General features: G+C 41.5%; 2 protein-coding genes across 2 annotated transcripts in view; both read left to right on the top strand.

Annotated features, from left to right (window-relative positions):
* LOC308077428 (inositol monophosphatase 1-like) overlaps positions 1-22,348 on the top strand; it is a 647,768-nt gene that overhangs the window by 386,641 nt on the left and 238,779 nt on the right. The window lies entirely within an intron of this gene.
* LOC308077576 (cadherin-7-like) overlaps positions 1-22,348 on the top strand; it is a gene marked incomplete at both ends in the record, with an annotated part of 305,706 nt that overhangs the window by 177,185 nt on the left and 106,173 nt on the right. Inside the window, one exon of the mRNA XM_080418321.1 lies at positions 17,958-18,125. Coding sequence (XP_080274447.1) covers positions 17,958-18,125 — 168 coding nt within the window. The remainder of the gene's footprint in view (positions 1-17,957; positions 18,126-22,348) is intronic.

Below are 22,348 nucleotides of genomic sequence, written 5' to 3'. Positions count from 1 at the left end.
TTGGTTTAAATACATGTTAATTAGCTCTATATGCTGATAGTACTCATTGCTATAGAGTGTTCGTTCAGTAAAAGGAGTCTCCATGTCTCTCCATCTCTTCATTAAACATAAAATGCATATTCAGGTAGGGATACAAATGTTATCCAAACAGGATGGAGAACTTGGAAGTGATGACACAAATAAATGAGCAGACAAAATTGGAACTGGAACATTATCAAAATGAAGCTGATAAATGGGTGCTCTCTCCTGATTGGCTGAAATGTTGTCACCTACCTGAACATCTTTTTTCTTTTTATTAAAGATGTAGAGAGACAGGGAGACCCCTGTTACTGAACAAACACTGACTTTATAGCAATCAGAATATAGAGGTTTTGGGGCACGGTGGCACAGTTGGTAGTGCTGTCGCCTTCCAGCTAGAAGGTCCTGGGTTCGATTCCCGCCGGGGACGCTGGGGGCGTGTTCTCTCCTCCGTGTCATCAGCGCCCATACCCTAGGTGGGGTTGGTGAAAGGGCCTACTCTGTGTGGAGTTTGCATGTTCTCCCCGTGTCTCCTGGGGTAGTTAATACCCTCACAAAAAACATGCAGTGATCCTGGTCTCTATACTGCCTCCCCCTGGTCAGCCAGGGCGCCTGATGGAGGGGAAAGGAACTGGTTGGAATAACGCGTTCCTTCCACGCGCTACGTCCAACCAGGGAACCTCCACCCCGTCGGGTGATAAGCTGCGGCTTGCTAGCTCTCATGCATTGAAGGAGGCATGAGCTCGGCTCTAGGCTCTCCTTAGGCTGGCAGAGGGAGTGTAGCGCCCATGATTACATAGGCAATTGGCACTGGGTAAAAAAAATGGGTTACAAAAATCGTGGTATAAAAAAAAAGAATATAGAGCTTTAACAAAAAACTTTTAGTTTTAACCAAAAAATATCACTTACCTTACCTCTGCTGATAATACTGAGTATTTGTACACTTCACTAAACACAGTGGCAGCTTTTTTTAAATGCGAACAGGAACCAACAGCTGCAACCCAACAGCTAAATGAAGCCTCCATTTTTATCAGGAAGCTCCCATCATGGTTAATGAGTCATTAAACTGAACAGAATACGAGATTAATGTAAATTTAACTACTCGAACGTGTCGGCACAATGATCTTAAACAAAGTTAGTGTGACCACTACAACCCGTCAACGAGGGTCTCCGGTGAGACTTGGTGACACTAATGCCAATCAGCCAGAGTGCAGACATTTGCTTAAGTGATGTTTAACCAGCGTGCCCGCTGCCATAAAGCTCCATTAGCCTCCTAGCGTTAGTTATTTCTGCTTTTTTTTTTTTTTAACGCTACGAAACACTCCATTCAAAGCTCAATGAATAGGGCTCACCACTTTTAACCCATTGAGACTGGGAACGCATCTGTGTCATTTTTAGATCTACAAGATCATAGCGTGGCACGAGTGCCGCACTATGAACTTGTAGATCTGCTATTTTGTTTTTTAAATATGAACATGTGTGCAAATATTTCAATTTGTATTTTTTAAAGCGAACATTTTTAACTCTGTTACAACTACTGGGGGGTCCCTGGAACAAAATATTTTGAGATGGGGGGTCCACGGCTAAATACATATCATTTTTGAGAAATTATAGCAACATACATTTAAAAAAAACTGTTAGGATTTAGAAGACATTTAGTAGAATCCTCAGAAGCAAAGGTTTGATTTATAAATGTTTGCTTAATTTTATATATATATATATATATATATATATATATATATATATATATATATATATATATATATATATATATATATATATATTCTAAGATTTGCAAAAAAAACATTGTAAAAAAAAAATCCCCAAAAATGGCAGATATACAAGCTCATAGCGCGGCACTCGGTGCCGCGCTATGAGCTTGTAGATCTGCTATTTATTAATAGCCCAAAGAAATCTAAAAATGACACGGACACGTTCCCGGTCTGATTGGGTTAACAGCGTCAAATTATGACTTGTTTTTCATTAGCTAAGTGTAGGCTCTTTAAATCCCAAGGTTGATCTTTCAAATAGCTTTATTAAAAGCTACCCACTCATACCCACTAGTATAAATCTCTTCAGAGGCCGATCCGCTTGTGTTTTATTGTATTTTTGTATCTGTGCACTAAAGTAAAGTTTATGGCCCCTTCTCTGGTTAGGGTATAATAATAATGTGTTATGGAAAATAGTACAATACTGAGGTACTTTTGCTTTACTGGAGTATTTCCAATTATTTAACTTCTACTCCACTACATCTCAGAGGAAAATATAGTACTTTATTTACTCCACTACAATTATTTGAAAACTTTAGTTACTCTGCAGATTTTGGTTATTATTACAAAACCACTTCAGCCCTATATACATTTCGGCCATTTGAGAATACCCAATCTACAAGCTCACAACGTGTCGCTTTGCGACGCGTTGTGAGCTTGTAGATCTCCTATTTTCAAAATATCTTTTATGCATTGTATACATTTGAAAAACTTGTGAAATGGGACATTCTGCATAATTAGTACTTTCTACTTTTGGTACTTTAAGTATGTTTTGATACCAAAACTTTTGTACTTTTGCTCAAGTAAATTTTGAATTCTGACTTTTACTTGTAACAGAGTATTTCTACATTCTACATGTCCACCTCTGGGTAGGTTAATTATTATTTCGACGGTGACAATCCCTTCAATGTAGAGAATTTTTTGCATGAACAGTGCCGTCATATTTTAAGACGAACTTGTGTGCAGAATTCATGTGCTCAACATACCCATCGTTCAAACAATGACCGTGACTATGACTCCCTGTGTATTGAACTAGCCCAGCCAGCACGCCCGCCCACGTGGGACCCATGTGGTTTCAATGCGGGCTACTTGGGTAGCAAGTGGGCGTGGGCTTCAACTGGGCAAATTATGAGGGTCCCACATGATCTGCATATGGGCCAACTGGGCATGGGTTGGAAGTGGGCAAGCCCATGTGGTTCCCACGTGGTCTGCATATGGGCTAACTGGGCGTGGGCTTGACCTGGGCAAGCCCATGCCGGGCCCATGTGGTCTGCATATGGGCTAACTGGGCGTGGGATGGAAGTGGGCAAGCCCTTGCCGGGCCCACATGGTCTGCATATGGGCTAACTGGCATGGGTTGGAAGCTTCCTCCTGTGAGAGAATTATAGCGACTATAATTTGAACATGCACACCAGCTTAGCATAATGTTAGTCCTATAATACATCTCACACGCTATAATAGCATAAAAGCTGCAAGGCATCACCTCTAAGATAACGCAGGGCCAAAGATTTGTGTTGTGGCTCCTTGTCTTTGCAAGTTTTACTAATTAGTCCCATTTGCTGGGAAAAGGCCGGGCTATAAGCGGAGAGTGACTTTGACAAAGTGCCCGGTCGCTGAAATACACTCTCTGAGCTTCTACTACACACAGCAATACTGCACCAGCGATTAACCCATTAAGACCGGGAACGCATCCGTGTGTCTTTTTCATTTTCGATTTATTTGGCTATTCAAAAAAATAGCAGATCTACAAGCTCATAGCGCGGCGCTATGAGCTTGTAGATCTGCTATTTTTCTTTTTTATTGGGAACATTTGTGAAAATCTTTGAATATGTTTTTTTTAACTCCTAACCGTTTTCTGAAAAAAAGGATGTTGCTATATCAGTGGTCCTTCAAACTTTTTGATGTCAGGACCCCCAAAATGTGTCCACGGACCCCCATCTCAAAATATTTTGTTTTGATTGATCCCTACAAGCAAATATTTGAGTAAAAAAAAAATGCTTTGAACAATACATTCAAAGATTTAGACAAACTTTCACGATTTTTGAAAGCAAAATGGCAGATCTACAAGCTCACTATGCGCACTCTGTGCTTGTAGATCTGCTATTGTTTTAATAGCCCAAAGAAATCCCCCCAAAAAAAACAATGACACAGATGCGTTCCCGGTCTCAATGGATTAAGAGGCAGTGAGCTAATGGTTAGGGAGGAGAGGGGGGAATGTGGGGGGGTTAGGGGGGGGTTTAGGAAGGGGGGGGGAGGGGGCATGTGGGGGCTTTATGTGACCTGGGTGTTGGGCTTGTGCGTTATACATCCTCAGCTCACTTTGGTATTGCAAAGTCTCTTTACTGTGGGTCCTTAATCCCAAATTGAATCTACAAGGTGCCCTTGGGGGGGGGGGGGGGGGGGGAGTACTTAATCCTGAATAGCTCCAATAACTTCCCGAGCTGTAAACGCAATGCATAATGTAGGAGAAACACATAAGTTGCCCCCCTCCCCCCCTCCGCCGCGTGCTCCTGCTCCAGGGTATTTCTGGAAACTATAAGATGGCGTTTTGTAATATATATTGATTGATAGCTTGTAGTTTGGTTTTGAAGGTGACGCCGAAATGTTAACCCATTAAAGACCGGGGAACGCGTCTGTGTGTCATTTTTAGATTTATTCGAGCTATTTAAAAATAGCAGATCTACAAGCTCATAGCGCTATGAGCTTGTAGATCTGCTATTTTTGAAAAATCATGGAAATTTGTGCAAATCTTTGTATAAATTTTTTTTTTACGCAAACATTTTTAACTCAAATCTTTAATTCTGGGGGTCCCTGGAACAACATATTTTGAGATGGGGGTCCCCGGCCAAATACACATAATTTTGGGGGTCCTTGACATGAAAAAGTTTGAAAACCACTGATTATAGCAACATACGTTTTTTTCAAAAAAACTGTTAGCGATTTAGAAGACATAGAATCCATAGAAGACATAGAATCCCCCAGAAGCAAACATTTGAGTTACAAATGTTCGCTTTAAAAAATACATACATTCAAAGATTTGAACACAAAATGTTCACGATTTGAAAAAGAAAATTCAGATGTACAAGCTAAAAATAGCAGATCTACAAGCTCATAGCGCGGCACTCGGTGCCGCGCTATGAGCTTGTAGATCTGCTATTTTTTTTTAATAGCCAAAGACATCTAAAAATGACACACGGATGCGTATCCCGGATTGAATGGCTTAATGCGGTGAGGAGTGTGAGGACTGTGTTCTAATTGACGGGCAAACTCAATGAGGCGTGAACAGCCGTTGAAGCCAGCCAGCCATCCGCCCCGGGCGTACGTTGCACGCACGTCCCCCACACCTCGGAGAGAGAGAGTGAGGAGCGCACGCGGCGGCGGCTCTGCATCGCTGGACACAAACCGCCGCGTGGCTATATAGCGCATTAGCGCCGCTAACCATGTCCCGCATTAATACCGTACTCACGGAAACTGGGAAGTCAGAAATGACAAGGGTTTGTCGGAAAACACCAGGTGTCTGCGAGAGAGGATTAATTACATTATAAAAGAGGGGGGGGGGGGGGGCATTTAACGCATTAAGACCTGGAACGCATCTGTGTCACTTTTTTATTTGAGCAAAAAAAAAGTATTATTTTATACTTTTGGCTATTCAAAAATAGCAGATATACAAGCTCGTAGCGCGACACAGAGTGCCGCGCTACGAGCTTGTATATCTGCTATTTTTTGAAAAATTGTGAAAATGTGTGCAAATCTTGGAAAAAATATATTGTTTAAAGCAAACATTTGTAACTCTATTCTTTCCTTCTGGGGGGGTCCCTGGAACAACACATTTTGAGATGGGGGCCGGCGGCCCAAATACATATAATTTTAGGGGTCCTTGGCATGAAAAGGTTCGAGAACCACTGACATAGCAACATACGTTTGTTTCAAAAAAAAATGTTAGTATTTTGTAGAATCGGAACATCAGGCCTTAACGAGTTAAAGAGCGTGTCTCAATATGACGTGTGAACGTGACATCTGAATTTGATGGGTTCTTGTGTTTTATTAACAGCTCGCTCGCTCCATCCCCTCGGAAGGAGTGGAAATCTAATTAAAGGAGAAAAAAAAATTTGGAGGGAAAAAAAAGAGGGAAAAGGCCATGTTCATATCCATGTGTACTGAGCAGCTGCTCTCTCTCTCTCTCTTTTCTCGCCCTGTGTCTCTTCTTTTTTTTTAGACCCATGACGCCAAAGCTATAGGAGGATGGGGGGGTTTTGCTGCGATGATCCGGTTCTCAATAAGATATTGGCATCGTGGCCTTTAGAGAGCCTTGTATATCTCTGCGTTAATCTCTCCACTGATCAACATTATGCGTCCCCTGTTTCCATTGTGCCCTGGTGGTACTGCTCACTTTGTTACACTGATCTGTACTCGTTTACTGTATAGGGCATAGCAGTGACGGACATTTTTTTTTTGGTTCCACCGATCCAGAGCCCATTCATTTTTTTTTTATTTTAAGCCATCCAGGCTCCTGGTGAATAATGACCATAAATTCTATGAGATACTATATTTAATAAATACCTGGGGACCCCTCTGGAATCGATGAGTTAAGTCTCCATGTTTCTCCAGCTCTTTACTAAACGTAAATGGATTTTCAGGTTAGGATAGCAATTTTAGCCAATCGGGAGAGAGAACTCGCACTCGCTGGACAAGGATTAAACAAGTGAAATTGGAAGTGATCAAACAAAGAAATGAGCAGACAAAATCGGAACAGGAACAGTATAGTGTATATAAAATTGAAGCTGATAAATGGGTAATCTCTCCTGACTGGCTGAAGAATTGCACCCCTCCCCCCCCTGAAAATGTAATGTTTATTAAAGTGGTTTAGAGATGTGGAGACTACTGTTACTCAATCAGAATATTAGAATATCGTGCTTTAACCTTTTCTGCTGCTAAAGCTGATAAATGGGTAATCTCTCATGATTGGCCGAAAAATATTTCATGTTTATTAAAAAGGTTTAGAGACAGAGAGAGACCAAGCTGTTACTGATGAAACTGTCTATAGCAATGAGTACTATCAGGATATAGTGCTTTAACCTTTAGACGAAAAATGTGTTTGTTTGAACCAAAAAAAAAATCACTTTCACTATCACTTTTTACAGTTCTGTTGGCCCCTACACTATACAGTATGGGTTTGATAAGAAACCTTGATTTGTTTGTGTTTTTGTACATTCCATAACAGTCCTCTAATAGCGCTGATAAGCATGGTGGTGCGTGGGAGTATAATATTTCCACCGTATGTCTAACCTATGTATATCCTGAAGACAGATTCCCAGTGACCTTTAGTGGGATATTGGCAATAACCCATTACGACCGGGAACGCATCGGCATGTAACCACTTAAACCATTATTTTATACTTTGGCTGTATAAAGAATAGCAGATGTACAAGCTCATAGCGCGGCATTGAGTGCCGCACTATGAGCTTGTAGATCTGCTATTTTTGAAAAATTGTGAAAATGTGTGCAAATCTTTGAATATGTCTGTTTTTAAAGCGAACATTTGTAACTCAAATCTTTGCTTCTGGGGGGTCCCTGGAACAAAATATTTGACAAAATGTTCGCTTTAGAAAATATATATAAGTTTTTCAAAGAATTGCAGATCTACAAGCTCATTTGTAGAATCCCAGAAGCAAAGATTTGAGTTAAAAAAAATTGTAAGATTTTGTCAAAGATTTGCAAAAAAAAGTTCACGATAAAAATAAAATAGCAGATCTACAAGCTCATAGTTTGCGCTTGTACATCTGCCATTTTTTTTAAAAATCGTGAAAATGTGTGCAAATCTTTGAATTTATACATTTTTTTAGAGCGAACATTTGTAACTCAAATCTTTGCTTTTGAGGGGTCCCTGGAACAAAAGTGGCACTCGGAGCTTGTAGATCTGCTATTTTTGACTGGCCAAAGACACGTTAAAATAACACAGATGCGTTTCCCCGGGTCTGAAGGGGATAAACCATTGGAGCTTGAATGTTGAATCAACACAGGCTGCACTCTGCACTCTCCTCTCTCTCCAGTGTTGCGTTGCCTGACCCGACCATAGAGAGAGAGAGAACATTACAGCTGAAGGCAGGTTATAAATCCTTACCCTCCTCCACCTGCTGTTCAGGCATGCAATATACTGTAGTGTATATGTATTATATACGCCGTGCTATCTTTGGTATTCTAACCCGCTAACACCGGGAAAGCAACTGTTGTCATTTTAGATTGTTTGCTCTGATGAAGGCTCATAGCCCAAACGCGTTAAGCGTTCGTTTTTTGGTGTGTGCCAATAAAACATAGTAATAATGTGAGTATTTTGTCCTTTGTGCTTCCTTTTTGGGATTTTTTTCAATTCCTACTTTTGATGTGTATAGGCTACTGGATTTTTGGTCTAGCACTCCTCTGAAAAAAAAACATTGTTGACGCGCAGCCTCATTTTCTTATATAGATTTTTTTCGTTGGCTATTCGAAATTTGCAGATATACAAAATCACAGCGCGGCACGACTGCAAGCTATACATCTGCTATTTTTGAAAATTTTTCGAAAAGTCTTGAACGTGCGTGCGAGCTACTGATTTAGACGGCATTTGTCAAATCGGGGCCTCAGGTGTTAATGGGCTAATCAGAAACACACACACACACACACTCACACTCACACTCACACTCACACTCACACACATACATTTAACATCTTTATTTGCACGGACGCATGCATGCACGCACGCACGCACACATTTAACATCTTTATTTGCGAACACAAGCACGCGTGTATGTATGCATACACACACGCACGCACGCACGCACGCACGCACACACACACACACACACACACACACACACACACACACACACACACACACGCACACGCACACATACTCTGCACACACAAAGGCACTGTGACAAACTCCCTTGTGCTTAACGTTACAAATGGACGGGTCCATTTTGTCACGTCGCCGAGCACTAATGTTCTTATGATACATTTCTCAGCCTAACAGAAGCCACTGTAAGAGATATGAGAGCTCTCTGTGCTCACTATTCAGCCCATTCAGCCTATAGTATAGTATCGTGGTGAATTTCCCCTGTTGTATGCTTCCGTTCGCAGGTGCAGCCAGTTGGTGTAAAAGTAACTAAGTGCATTTACTCAAGTACTGTACTTAAGTACAATTTTGAGGTATTTTTTACTTCAATGGAGTATTTCCAATTTCCAATACTTCTACTCCACTACATCTCAGAGGCAAATATTGTACTTTTACTCCACTACAATTATTTGAAAACTTTAGTTACTATAGTTACTTTGTAGATTTTGATTATTATTACAAAACATACATTAACCACTTCAGCCCTATGTACATTTCAGCCATTTGAAAATAGCAGATCTACAAGCTCACAATGCGTCGCGATGCGACACATTGTGAGCTTGCAGATCGGCTATTTTCAAAAGATTTTTAAACATTTGAAAACTTGAAATGGGACATTCTGCATAATGCGTACTTTTACTTTTGGTTCTTTAAGTACATTTTGATACCAATACTTTGGCACTTTTTCTCAAGTACATTTTGAATTCCGGACTTTTACTTGTAACAGAGTATAGGCTATTTACATTGCAGTATTGGTACTTTTACTTAAGTACAAACATGTTGTCGTTAGCCCTTTCAGCCTAGTATAGTGGTGCATGTCCCCTGTTGTATGCTTCCTTTGGTACAGGAGGTGCAGTGAGCCATGTTTAGAGCATATGACTGCCTGGAACGTAAGACCAGTATAAACTACCTGTGTTGCAGCTTTTTATTCCCACTTCTTATGGCCTTGTTTTCGTCCATACGGCACATGGATCCATTCCTTCTGTTACTGTGGAGAGGAAGAGATACAGCCTGGAGGCTCAGCAAATCACGCACACACACACACACACACACACACACACACACACACACACACACACACACACACACACACACACACACACACACACACACACACACACACACACACACACACACACACACACACATACACACACACACACACACACACACACACACACACACACACACACACACACACACAGTGGTTGAAAGTAACTAAGTACTGTACTTGAGTAAAGATTTGCACAAGTTTTCCACAATTTTTCAAAGAATATCAGATCTACAAGCTCATAGCGTGTGGCGTTGTAGATAATGCTATTTCAAATACATCTTAAAATGATACAGATGCGTTCCAGGTTTTAATGGATTCAAAAAAAAAAATATTCCATATGAAAGCAGGGAATCACAGCTACAAATTGACATATTGGTTGTGCAGTTTGACCCAGTTTTGAAGATATGGCTCATAAAGTGATGTCTTGAGATACAGCGAGCTGAGAAAACTGTACTTGAGTACACTTTTGACGTATTTTTGTACTTTACTGGAGTATTTCCCATTTTCAATACTCCTACCCCACTACGTCTCAGAGACAAATATTGTACTTTTACTCCACTACAATTATGTGAAAACTTTAGTTACTAGTTACTTTGTAGATATAAATTATTACATTATAAAACACACATTAACCATTTTAGCCCTATTTTATATATAGGATATTTGAAAATAGCAGATCTACAAGCTCACAACGCGTCACGATGCGACACGTTGTGAGCCTGTAGATCTGCTATTTTCAAACATTTTAGTACTTTAAGTATATGTTGATGCCAATACTTTTACTCAAGTATTATTTTGAACACAGACCTTTTACGTATAACAGAGTATATTTTTTATTGTGATATTGCTACTCTTACATAGGTAAAATAGCTGAGTACTTCTTCCACCACTGACACACGCACACACACACACACACACACACACACACACACACACACACACACACACACACACACACACACACACACACACACACACACGCACACACACACACACACACACACACACACACACACACACACACGCACACACTCTTGTGTTTAAAGTGTTCATCATCTTCTTCATTACATCTCACATAGAGCTGCTATGTTTGGGGGGGCCAGAGGGTTCTTTCAACAAAAAAGTCCAACACTTTTATTTCCTCTCTTTTCCAAGACAAATGTCAAAGGAATCCAGGCTTTAGCAGGAGGGTGAGCGTGTACACCCCCCCTCCCCCTCCCCCCACCTCCTCCCCCAGTCTGCCGCCAGTGCTGTAGGAGACAGCTTAGATAAATGCACGGCTGCGGTGCGTCTGTCTCTCGCACCGGAGGCAAAGAAGAGAGAGAGAGGGGAGAGAGAGAGAGAGAGAGAGAGAGTCACTGTGCCATTCAGGGCCGTGTCGCGCCGCCGATGTAGAAGCGTGGCAGAAGAGGATTTTAACCCATTAAGACCGGGAACGCGTCTGTGTCATTTTAGATTTATTTGGGCTATTCGAAAAAATTGCAGATCTACAAGCTCATAGCGCGGCACCGAGTGCCGCACTATGAGCTTGCAGATCTGCATTTTTTTTTTTTTTTAGAATTTGACACTTTTTGCAAATCTTTGAATATAAATATTTTTTATAGCAAGCATTTGTAAAATATTTTGTTGATTTGCACCAATTTTCATGATTTAAAAACAAATAGCAGATATACAAGCTCATAGCGTTATTGTTTTTTTTTATCGTGAAAATGTGTGCAAATGTTTGAATGTATATTTTTATAAGCACATTTTTGTATTTATTTTTTTGTTCCAGGGACCCCCCAGAAGCAAAGATTTGAGGGACAAACATTTGCTTTAAAGAAATATATATATATATTCAAAGATTTGCACAGTTTTTCACGATTAAAAAAAAGAAAAAATAGCAGATCTATGAGCTCATAGCGCGGCACCCGGTGCCACGCTATGAGCTTATAGATCTGCTATTTTTTTTATAGTCCGAAGAAATATTTTAAAAAATCACACAGTAGATAGATAAGTTCCCGGGTTGAAGGGGTTAATCATGGCCTCTCCCCAGGAATGACACCATAGCGCCACGCAGGGTGTAACAGAGATAGAGAGCGAGGGGGGCTCTGGCACCCAGCAGACAAACAACAGCCTCGTGACACGTCGCCACAGTGTGGATTAGCTCTGTGTCGCTCCCACTGAAATATATGTGTTTGCTCCTGGCCAGACGAGAGACGAGACGAGAGGAGCAGGAACACATTGCTGGTTTACTTTTTCTTTTTTTTTTCTTTTCTGGGGGGCGGGGATCGGGATTCATGGCATCATTAACCACTGCCAATATCTCTCAGGCTCCAACGCACCGAGCCTGATATTAAATAAGTATATCAGTTTCGTGTGAGGCCTGTCTATGGTTTTAGTGAAACTGTTCGTTTGTCTCATACTGCTACCCAGCTGCGCAAACTTTTTTGGGGAGAGGGTTTCGTTTAATCTTTGATCAGAACCCACTCCGTCGTCGTTATTATTTCAATTTAACCGTCGGTCAACAATGACCCGGCATCTGTCTACATAACATGCTACGGTATATAAGTTACATTTTAGCCGTTGCATAATCATATCAGTCGTCAAGGCTATAGGGCAAGTGCTACGGGGGGCTGAGATGGAGGGGGGTGTAGGGCTGGATCAGGCTTTGACAATACGGGGGTGCCGTACCTTTGGTCGTAGTACTCTGCTTTTTAATGGGAGAGGTGATGGATGAATGGATGGAAGAAGGGAAGGTACAGGGGCAAATATGCAGAGCACACACCACACACCACACACCACACACCACACACACACACACACACACACACACACACACACACCACACACCACGCACCACACACCACACACCACACACACACACAGAGTACCGGGACAGATGCTTGGATCCACCAACACGAAGGTGTCAGGGTATGAGCAAATACAATCCATCCTGACATGTTTTGATTCTATCATCTGGCCTTAACGTGTGTGTGTGTGTGTGTGTGTGTGTGTGTGTGTGTGTGTGTGTGTGTGTGTGTGTGTGTGTGTGTGTGTGTGTGTGTGTGTGTGTGTGTGTGTGTGTGTGTGTGTGTGTGTGTGTGTGTGTGTGTGTGTGTGTGTGTGGGTGGGTGGGTGGGTGGGTGGGTGGGTGGGTGCGTGCATGCATATGTATCAGTGGTGTAAAGTAACTAAGTGCATTTACTCAAGTACTGTACTTTAGTGGAGTATTGCCAATGTTCAATACGTTTACTTCTACTCCACTACATCTCTGAGGAAAATATTGTACTTTTACTCAAGTACAATTATTTGAAAACTCGTTACTAGTTATTTTTAAGATATAAATGATTACATTATAAAACCTACATTAACCACTTCAGCCCTATTTTATACATAGGCTATTTGAAAATAGCCGATCAACAAGCTTGTAGATCTGCTAATTTCAAACATTTATTAGTGCTTTTACTAGTAAGTAAAAGCAACATTTTGAACACATGCCTTTTACCCGTAACATAGTATTTCTACATTGCAGTATTGATGCTTTTACTCAAACAAAAAAAATGTAATACTTTTTCCACCACTCGTGCGTGTGTGCGTGTGTGCGTGCGTGCGTGCGTGCGTGCACACATGCACCTCTTCCCAGAATGACATAAAGAACATCAACTTCCTGCTGTTCACTATCTAGTGTTGGAATGAAAATGACATGAAGGTTTTTGTGCTGCAGCAACAAAAGCCAGAGTAAATGCATGAGCAGCAGGTCTCTGGATAAAGACACTGACAGGCTCTATGTATAATTTCACTAACTCTGGGCCATTTGCTGTAGTTTTGCCAATAACAATTTACAGCCAAGAGGACTCTGTGGCATTGATAAAGGGAGACAAAGACAGACAATTAACCATTCATCCCCTATTTTAAACTTCACTGCACGATGGTGGAGTCACATGGCGAGAAATAGACAAGTCACTCTAAAAGAGCTCGGCTATTATATATTTTTTTTGGGGGGGGGGCTTTTTTTCATTTATTATTTATAGGATAGCAGGCTAAGAGGAAATGGGGAGAGAGAGATGGGGAGTGACACGCTAAAAAAGGCCGGCGGGATCGGAACTCGAACCCGCAACACGCTGTTGTAGCCTCGGTGGCCCGGACCGCTACGCCAGCGGTCCGGGCCAGCTCTGCTATCTTTAGAAATTTTGACAAAATTTGACAATTTTCACTTACTGTATAATGACAAAATAGGGACAATAATGGGCGTTGTGAGCTTCCAGATTGGCTATTTTCACAATGCCAGTGCCAGCGTTTTTACCTTATTTTGAGTGTTTTTGGCGATCCACAGGATATTTCGCTCCAGGACGATCGACACACAAAGTGTCGCAAAAGACGGAGGAGTGTCTCTGCTTCCATCGGGGGGAATAAATCGTGTCACCGCGACCCTCCGTTCTTTAGTTAGTGGCTGTTGAATACAGCTTGTTCTCGCCAATAAACTGAAAAACACAAGAAAGCAGAGACATTTTTATTTTTCTAAATCCTTTCACATTGTAGTGGACGGGGTGAAACATGTTTTAGATGACGTCATTTCCGTGTGGATCCTTCTTTCGAAGTCATAAGATCACTCATAGGTTGGCGAAGAGCGCCATCTAGCGTAATCACTGAAAACACTGTTTTGACGCGTTACACATCATTGGCACTGAATTAGTTAAAACGGTCATAAAGGTCCTTAAATTGTCACTTTGCTGTCATCTGGGGACCCCCCAAAAAAACAAGTGGGGTCCCGACCCACAGGGTGATAACCACTGGGGCCTTAGGATAATGTTTAGCGTGAAAGGGGTTAAAGCACAGGGAGAATGTCGGGGGAGGAAAAGGGACAGGAAATAAAGGGGTTTAAAAAGCCAGTTGTCACCAGTTTGGTTGTGAAATGATCGTACTGCACCGTTTATTAAGTCTGGCCTTTAAAATCTACTTTTCCAAAATAATGCCTTTGAAGAGTGTTTAAAACGTGCCGTTTTCAGACAAAATACTAAAGTAGCCCCAAAAATAACTTGCTGGTAACAGCTAACGTTTCAACACAAAACAAAACATCCCTTGTCAAGGGCAAAGCTTCTGTTGAGTCTTACTTTATGTAATGAGAAAATAAACAGTGTTTATATTTTTTCTTGCCGTCTTGAGATCTGACCTCAATTACATGACAAATATGTGTGTAACTGAAGGGATTAACCCTTTCAAACCGGGGACGCATCTGTGTCATTTTAAGATGTATTTGGCTATTCAAAAAATAGCAGATCTACAAGCTCATAGCGCGGCACAGAGTGCCGCGCTACGAGCTTGTAGATCTGCTATTTATTTGAAAAAATTTGAACATTTGTACAATTCTTTGAATATATATATAATTTTAAAGCAAACATTTTCAACTGAAATATTTGCTTCTGGGGGATTCTACAAACGTCTTCCAAATCCTAATAGTTTTCTGAAAAAAAGTTTCAGTAGTGCTCAAAAACCTTTTTCATGTCAAGGACCACCCAAAATGATGTGTATTTGGCCGCGGACCCCCATCTGAAAATACATTGTACCAGGGACCCCCCAGACGCAAAGATTTTAGTTAAAGATGTTCGCTTGAAAAAATATATATATATTCAAAGATTTGCACACATTTTCCTCACTTTTTCCATAAATAGCAGATCTACAAGCTCATAGCGCGGCACTCGGTGCCGCGCTATGAGCTTGTAGATCCGCTATTTTTGAATAGCCCAAAGTATGACAACATAATGGCTATACCTAAAATTCAAAAACGACACAGTAAATGTGTTCCCGGATTGATTGGGTTAAGAAATTCCACCAGGTGTAAGAACTATAACTAACTAACTACGCCCCCCCCCCCCCTCCCCCCCTCTCTCCATCTACCTCATCATGTTCTGAATGAGATAAAGCAACTAAAAAGCCATTCATTTTCTCTCTTTTTTCCAACAAGGCCGTGCTGTGGCATTGCTACGGTACTTTACGAGTAATCTTCCGTAGGAATCCGTAATTAACCAAACACATTGTGTTGTAAAGTAATTAACTTTGAAGCAATAAGCAACAGTGATGGATTTTTTTTTTTAAAGGATTTACAATGCTTTTCTTTGCATTTTAAATGTGTTGGCTGGGCTTTAATTTGTTTCTCCTTTTTTTCCCTGGGGATTAAACACAGATTGTCATCTTTTTTTTTTTTTGCGTCACGAGATAAAATTATGATTATAAAAAAAATGTCATTAACGGGGGAGACGATTTGTTCAAAGAGCTTATTGTGCTGCTGTAAGTGTGACACGTTGAAGTACTGAAGTCCTGACGTCACTTTCACTACCCCTGGGTCACAGCGTTTATTTATTGTATTGGAATCCCCATAGGGGGTAATCTTTAACTCCGGCGATTTTGTTAGGTATGTGACTCCGCAACGCATTCTCACACATAGGCGTCAGTTATTGTCGCTGTCATGTTCACTCCCTAACGTGTCACTATAGGACTACAACAACTAAAACGCACATATGGAAGCTTCAAATACTACTCAAATCTCAAGAGTTTGGCCAGGTTAGCCACCTCGGTGGCTAACCTGGTAGTAGTGCTCAGCTTGTCACTGCAATCTTCCGTGATTGAATCCCAACGTGGGTGTGACTGTCTTTTTTCACTCTCGCCTTTATTGTCTCCGCCGGAGGCGGAGAGTATGTTTTCGCTTCGTCCCGCTGTGTGTCCCCCCCCCCCCCCCTAGCCAAGCTAACATTGGTCAAGCTCCACGTGACACGTGACAATATGTTGACACCAATGCTTTTGATTGGCTAGAGGGACGCATGACGAAATAAAATCCTATAGATAGGTGTGTCACTTCAAAAATGCATCCCCCTTGGGAGTTAACACACTGTATGCTTGGCTTTCTGACTGACAGCATCTCATCTCGAACCATATCTGTGTTGTCGGGCAGAAACCAACTATGTCCAAAATATTAACTTTTCAGAAAATGAGAAAAAAAAAATCTAAGTTGGTGACAGTTATTTCTCCAATGTCTAAAGACATTGCAATTCACATTTAACACATTTAAAGTGTCATCACATTACAACGGTTTCCCACAATAATAATGATTCATAATAATAATTAGAATACCCAATTTACTCAAACTCACATTTGGTATGATTCAGGAATGGATGGACTGTGCATGCTCACTACAAACAGACAGGCACTATATAAGGCAGCCTGCAGCTACGCGCGGGTCCTTTTGTCACTGCCCAGAAACAGGAAGCACTGTGGTAAGAGAAAGAAAAAAACAGTCAAACATTTGCCCAAAAACATTCCCTATAACTAAAAAATAAAGAACAATTTTAAACTTTAACCTTTATGTTGTGAACTTATTTATGTTATGTGTTAAAGGAACAATAAAACAGGAAATGTACTAAAAGCTGTTAAATGGAGTTTAGTGTGTGCACCCATCAAACTATCCTATGCTACCTGGCTATTGTGGATATGGTGTATTGTGTAGTGTTGATGTGGTTATGAAGTGGTGTCAGTGGTGAACTGCCACATACATTGTCAGATACTTGAATGTGTCCTTATATTATCATCACTTTACCCAAATACAGCTCAAGTGGAGTTGGGAGGTTAATGTGGTGATAGCTGTTATGTCCATTGATTAAAATGACGAAGTCAGACGAAGCAAACAAAAAACTGAGTTTAGGAGGTTTAGTCAGAAGCACTTTTTAATTATCTTCATTGGTTCAATATTTGTAAATACACAGACATAAAGGGCGTTCAATAGCACTGATGTATCAAATAAAATTTTAAAAGTAGAAAAATAGAGATAATGTAGTTGGTTTCTGCCCGACAGAGATGATATGAAAGACAAAAAGACAAAACTATGTTTCTGTGACAACATGACATTTGACACTTGATTTGATTGATTGAATAAAGAAAAAAAAAAGCACAGGAAAGTACAGTTCAATACGCGGCCTGCTAAGAGGATTTAAAACACAGGAAAGCGCTATGGCTTGTTTCCATTGGGGTCCTTTGTACTCAATTCATCGAAGCATTTAATGACAGACAAATGGACTGGCTCTGGCACAGAATCATCTGTTTAGTCAATAGAGAGAGAGAGGACATTGCATGTCAACGGAATACACTTCCTTTTTGATTGTTACTTAAACTGATCTCTCTCTCTCTCTCTCTCTCTCTCTCTCTCTCTCTCTCTCTCTCTCTCTCTCTCTCTCTCTCTCTCTCTCTCTCTCTCTCTCTCTCCCCCCCTCCTCAGGCATCATCAGGACGGCCCTCCCCAACATGGACAGAGAGACCAGGGACCAGTACATCCTGGTGATCCAGGCCAAAGACATGGTGGGACAGATGGGTGGTCTGTCGGGGACCACTTCCGTCACCGTGACCCTCACCGACGTCAACGACAACCCGCCACGCTTCACTCACAGTACGTTATAGACAACCCACCACGCTTCACTCACAGTACGTTATAGACAACCCACCACGCTTCACTCACAGTACGTTATAGACAACCCACCACGCTTCACTCACAGTACGTTACAGACAACCCGCCACGCTTCACTCACAGTACGTTATAGACAACCCACCACGCTTCACTCACAGTACGTTATAGACAACCCACCACGCTTCACTCACAGTACGTTATAGACAACCCACCACGCTTCACTCACAGTACGTTATAGACAACCCACCACGCTTCACTCACAGTACGTTACAGACAACCCACCACGCTTCACTCACAGTACGTTATAGACAACCCACCACGCTTCACTCACAGTACGTTACAGACAACCCACCACGCTTCACTCACAGTATGTTATAGACAACCCACCACGCTTCACTCACAGTATGTTATAGACAACCCGCCACGCTTCACTCACAGTACGTTACAGACAACCCGCCACGCTTCACTCACAGTACGCTTTCTATCCTCTCTTGTGTAATAGATTGAAGTTATAGCTCTGCATTCCATATACGGACCACAGCAATCTAGAGAGAGAGAACCATTCTCCATTCTAAGAACCACTTGAGATCAAAGACTGCACTAGCATTGGCATAACACTAGCCCTGAAACATGACTGTCATATCATGACAGTCATGCTTTTTATTGAACAATATGGAAGATACGGGTACTTAACGTTTCACCTTGGTACATCCCTGGCCGTGGGGTCAGCACTTTAAATTTGAAATGTGAACGTTTATGTAGATGTACGGGTTGTGAATGTAGAAATGTCCAAAACCAGGAACAAGCTGCGCCATGACGCTTGTGACAGACGAGCGTCATGTGAACCATGACTAGCATAATACTTGCATATGCGTAAATGATACGGCCATTCACACTCTAGTACATAGGTGCAAGTACTATGATCTTTAACCAACATCTTTAACCACTTAAACCCTATGGTTAACCCCGAGCGTTGTAGAATCACTGCTCCTAGTGATTATAGGACGGCTAAATGCCGGACAAATTTCACGTATGTATGGTGACAAATTATTATCATCCAATGTTCTTGGTACACCTCTTGTATTGTATGCTTCGAGCTCATTTTTGTGAAGAAAAAAATATAACTTAGAATTTTACTGGCCGAAGAACATTCAGTTGGTTTCTCCCAGCAGGTGAACCACCTGACCACCGCTCTCCTTCTCATCATGGTGTGGGGGGGTGATGGGGGGATGATGGGGGGATGATGGGGGGGGTGATGGGGGGTCTGCCGCTGCTTGCTGCTAACGCAGTGGATTCCAGGATCAATCAGACCCCCGTTTTTTTTCTCTCCCTTTTTCTTTTCTTGTCGTCCGTCAGCCCATTTCACGGCCCCGCTAATGGGTTCCAGGCCCGGAGCGGAGCGTTAGGGATTCAAAGGGCCGCTCGGTGCTTCTCATGATAATCTGTGCAGCAACACCCCGGCAATCAGGTTTAGAGTTAGTGTGATGGAGCTTATGGAGACGCCTGGCTATAAGATGTGCTGCTGCTGCACAAGACACTGTGCATGGACCGACCGCCGTGGAGTCAAGGCAATTTGCTGGCCCCCCTTGTCGGGGGGAGGGGGGGGGGGGCGGGGGTGGGTGGGAGGAGGTGGTTCAAGTTTGACACAACAAGTCATCAATGCCATTTTAACCCATTGAGACCGGGAAAGCATCATCTATAATTTTTTTAGATTTCTTTGGGGCATTCAAAAAAATAGTAGATCTACAAGCTCATAGCTCTACAAGCTTGTAGATCTGCTATTTTGTCTCTCTTGAAAATGTGTGCAAATCTTTGAATTCATATATTTTTTAAAGCGAACATTTGTAACTCAAAAACTGTAAAAAAAAAAATACAAAATTAACTTATGTTGCTATAATATCAGTGGTTCTCAAACTGTTTTCATGTCAAGGACCACCCAAAATTATATGTATTAACAATATGTTGTTCCAGGGACCCCCAAAAGCAAAGATGTTAGTCAAAAATGTTCGCTATAAAAACATTAATATAAATATTTGTTATGTTCACGATTTTTCAAAAATGGCAGATATACAAGCTCATAGTGCGGCACTCGGTGCCGCACTATGAGCTTGTAGATCTGCTATTTTTTAAAAGCCCAAAGCAGCCATACACTAATGGTTTACACGGTTAAACAGATGCGTTTCCGGTTTGTATGGGTTAACCCAGCTGTCATGCTGCGAAGAAAGAAAGAGTTTTTTTTTTTGACGGGGGTTCTGGGGTCTTTGCCCCCCCCCCCCCTCCTCCCCCCGGGGTCAAGGGGTCAGAATCGATAGAGCACTACAGAGCATCAGAGCTGATAGAGTCCAGGAGGTGAAGAAGAGGAGAAGAAGCGGGATGAAAGGATGGGGAGGAAAAGAAAAGCAAGGTTTTATACGCATGAGGAAGCATAACAGGGGGGTTTAGGATGAGGGGGGGAGGGGGAGAGGTGGTATAGGGGGGTGTAGGGAGTGCGAGGGGGGAGGGAGGGAGAAGGCGGAGGGGTAGTGTTGCCATGTCTGCTTATTATAAGCGACTTTGGGCTTGTTTTTTCTGGTTGCTTGTAAATTATTGGTGGTTGTGGGTTGCATATTTTTGGGCTTGTTTCTAAAGGTTCAAGGTTGTACTTTATTGTTACATCTTGTGTACAGCTAGGTATATAAGAGTAAAACTTATTTTGGTTCGGCTTCCTTCAGACAATGCAGCAGCATAGGTAATAACAATAGAATAAAGAAACAACGTAAAAAGATTTAAAGAAAGAGTGCAAAAAGAGCAAAAAGAATGAAAAGAGCATCATCAAATCAAATGTACATGTGCATAAAAATAAAGAAAAAAAACACTTGGTATGTTGTATACACCACTATAATTTTTCTTCAGTGGCTGTCACCTAACTTTGTGTAAACAACTTCACAGAATATTCTATATACATGCAGATAAATACAGCAGGTGCAGTTCAGGCATAGTAGTGCAAAGTGTGTAATTGCTCATTTGGGGCTTGCTGTCTAATGTCGTTTGAACCAGTGGTTTTCAAACATTTTCATGTCAAGGACCCCCCAAATTAATGTATTTGTCCGCGGACCCCTTTGTCTAAAAAATATTTTGTGCCAGGGACCCCCATACCAGATTTGTGTCGTTAAAAATGTTTAGAAAAATATTCCATCAAAATGTACTTAAAGTACTAAAAGTAAAAGTACTAAATGTTTGAAAATAGCAGATCTACAAGGTCACAACGGAGCTTGTAGATCGGCTATTTTCAAATAGCCTATGGATAAAATAGGGCTAAAGTGGTTAATGTATGTTTTATAATGTAATCTTTTATATCTGCAAAGTAACTAAAGTTTTCATAAATTGTAGTGGAGTAAAAGTACAATATTTCCCTTTGAGATGTAGTGGAGTAGAAGTAAAAGTATAGACAATTGGAAATACTCCAGTAAAGTAAAAGTACCTAAACATAAGTACAGTACTTGAGTAAATGTACTTGGTTACTTTACACCACTGGTGAGAATAATTTATCGAATGACAACGACATGAACATGTTCTTACTCATTTACATGCTCATTCTTAAAGGTGGCTGGGATGTTGATATATTACATCCTGTCTGGAGGACGCCATCCATTTGGTCAAGGTGCTAGATGTGAAGGCAACTTATTTTTTTAAAGATTTGTTTGAAAATAGCAGATCTACAAGCTGGCGTGCAACTCATTGTGAGCTTGTAGATCGGCTGTTCTCAATTAGCCGATGCATGTATAGGTTTAACGTGCTCATGTGGCCTATAGTCGCTTCTTTTGGGCTTGTTTTCATAGACTCCATGGTTGCTTGTTTCTCTCGCGAAATCTGGCAACACTGGTATAGTGGAGTGCGAGGGGGGAGGGATAAGGGGGGGGGGGGCAGTGGGTGGGAGGTTGGAAAAGCAATTTTTTTTGGGGGTCTTTTTAAAGAGCCGCTATTCCACGGCAAATTAAAAAGCCATTACAAAGATTACACGGCAGCAAACAATGTCACACAGAAGAGATTAGCATTTAGACGGTGGCTGGGGGAGGCATGGCGGGGCTGGAGGAACATGGACCCCAGCCTGGTAATGAGCTCCGGCTATGGGTGATCGGGGAGATTATGATTATGGAATATCATTCCTCCTTCCTTTTCTTTATTCTTCTTCTGAGTAGAGAAGTGCTTTAACCCATTAAGACCGG

This window comes from Gymnoscopelus braueri (assembly GCF_963280865.1).
Source record: "Gymnoscopelus braueri genome assembly, chromosome: 21".
Taxonomy (NCBI): domain Eukaryota; kingdom Metazoa; phylum Chordata; class Actinopteri; order Myctophiformes; family Myctophidae; genus Gymnoscopelus; species Gymnoscopelus braueri.
Note: the sequence above shows the minus strand (reverse complement) of the source record. Positions and strands in the feature narration are given on the sequence as shown.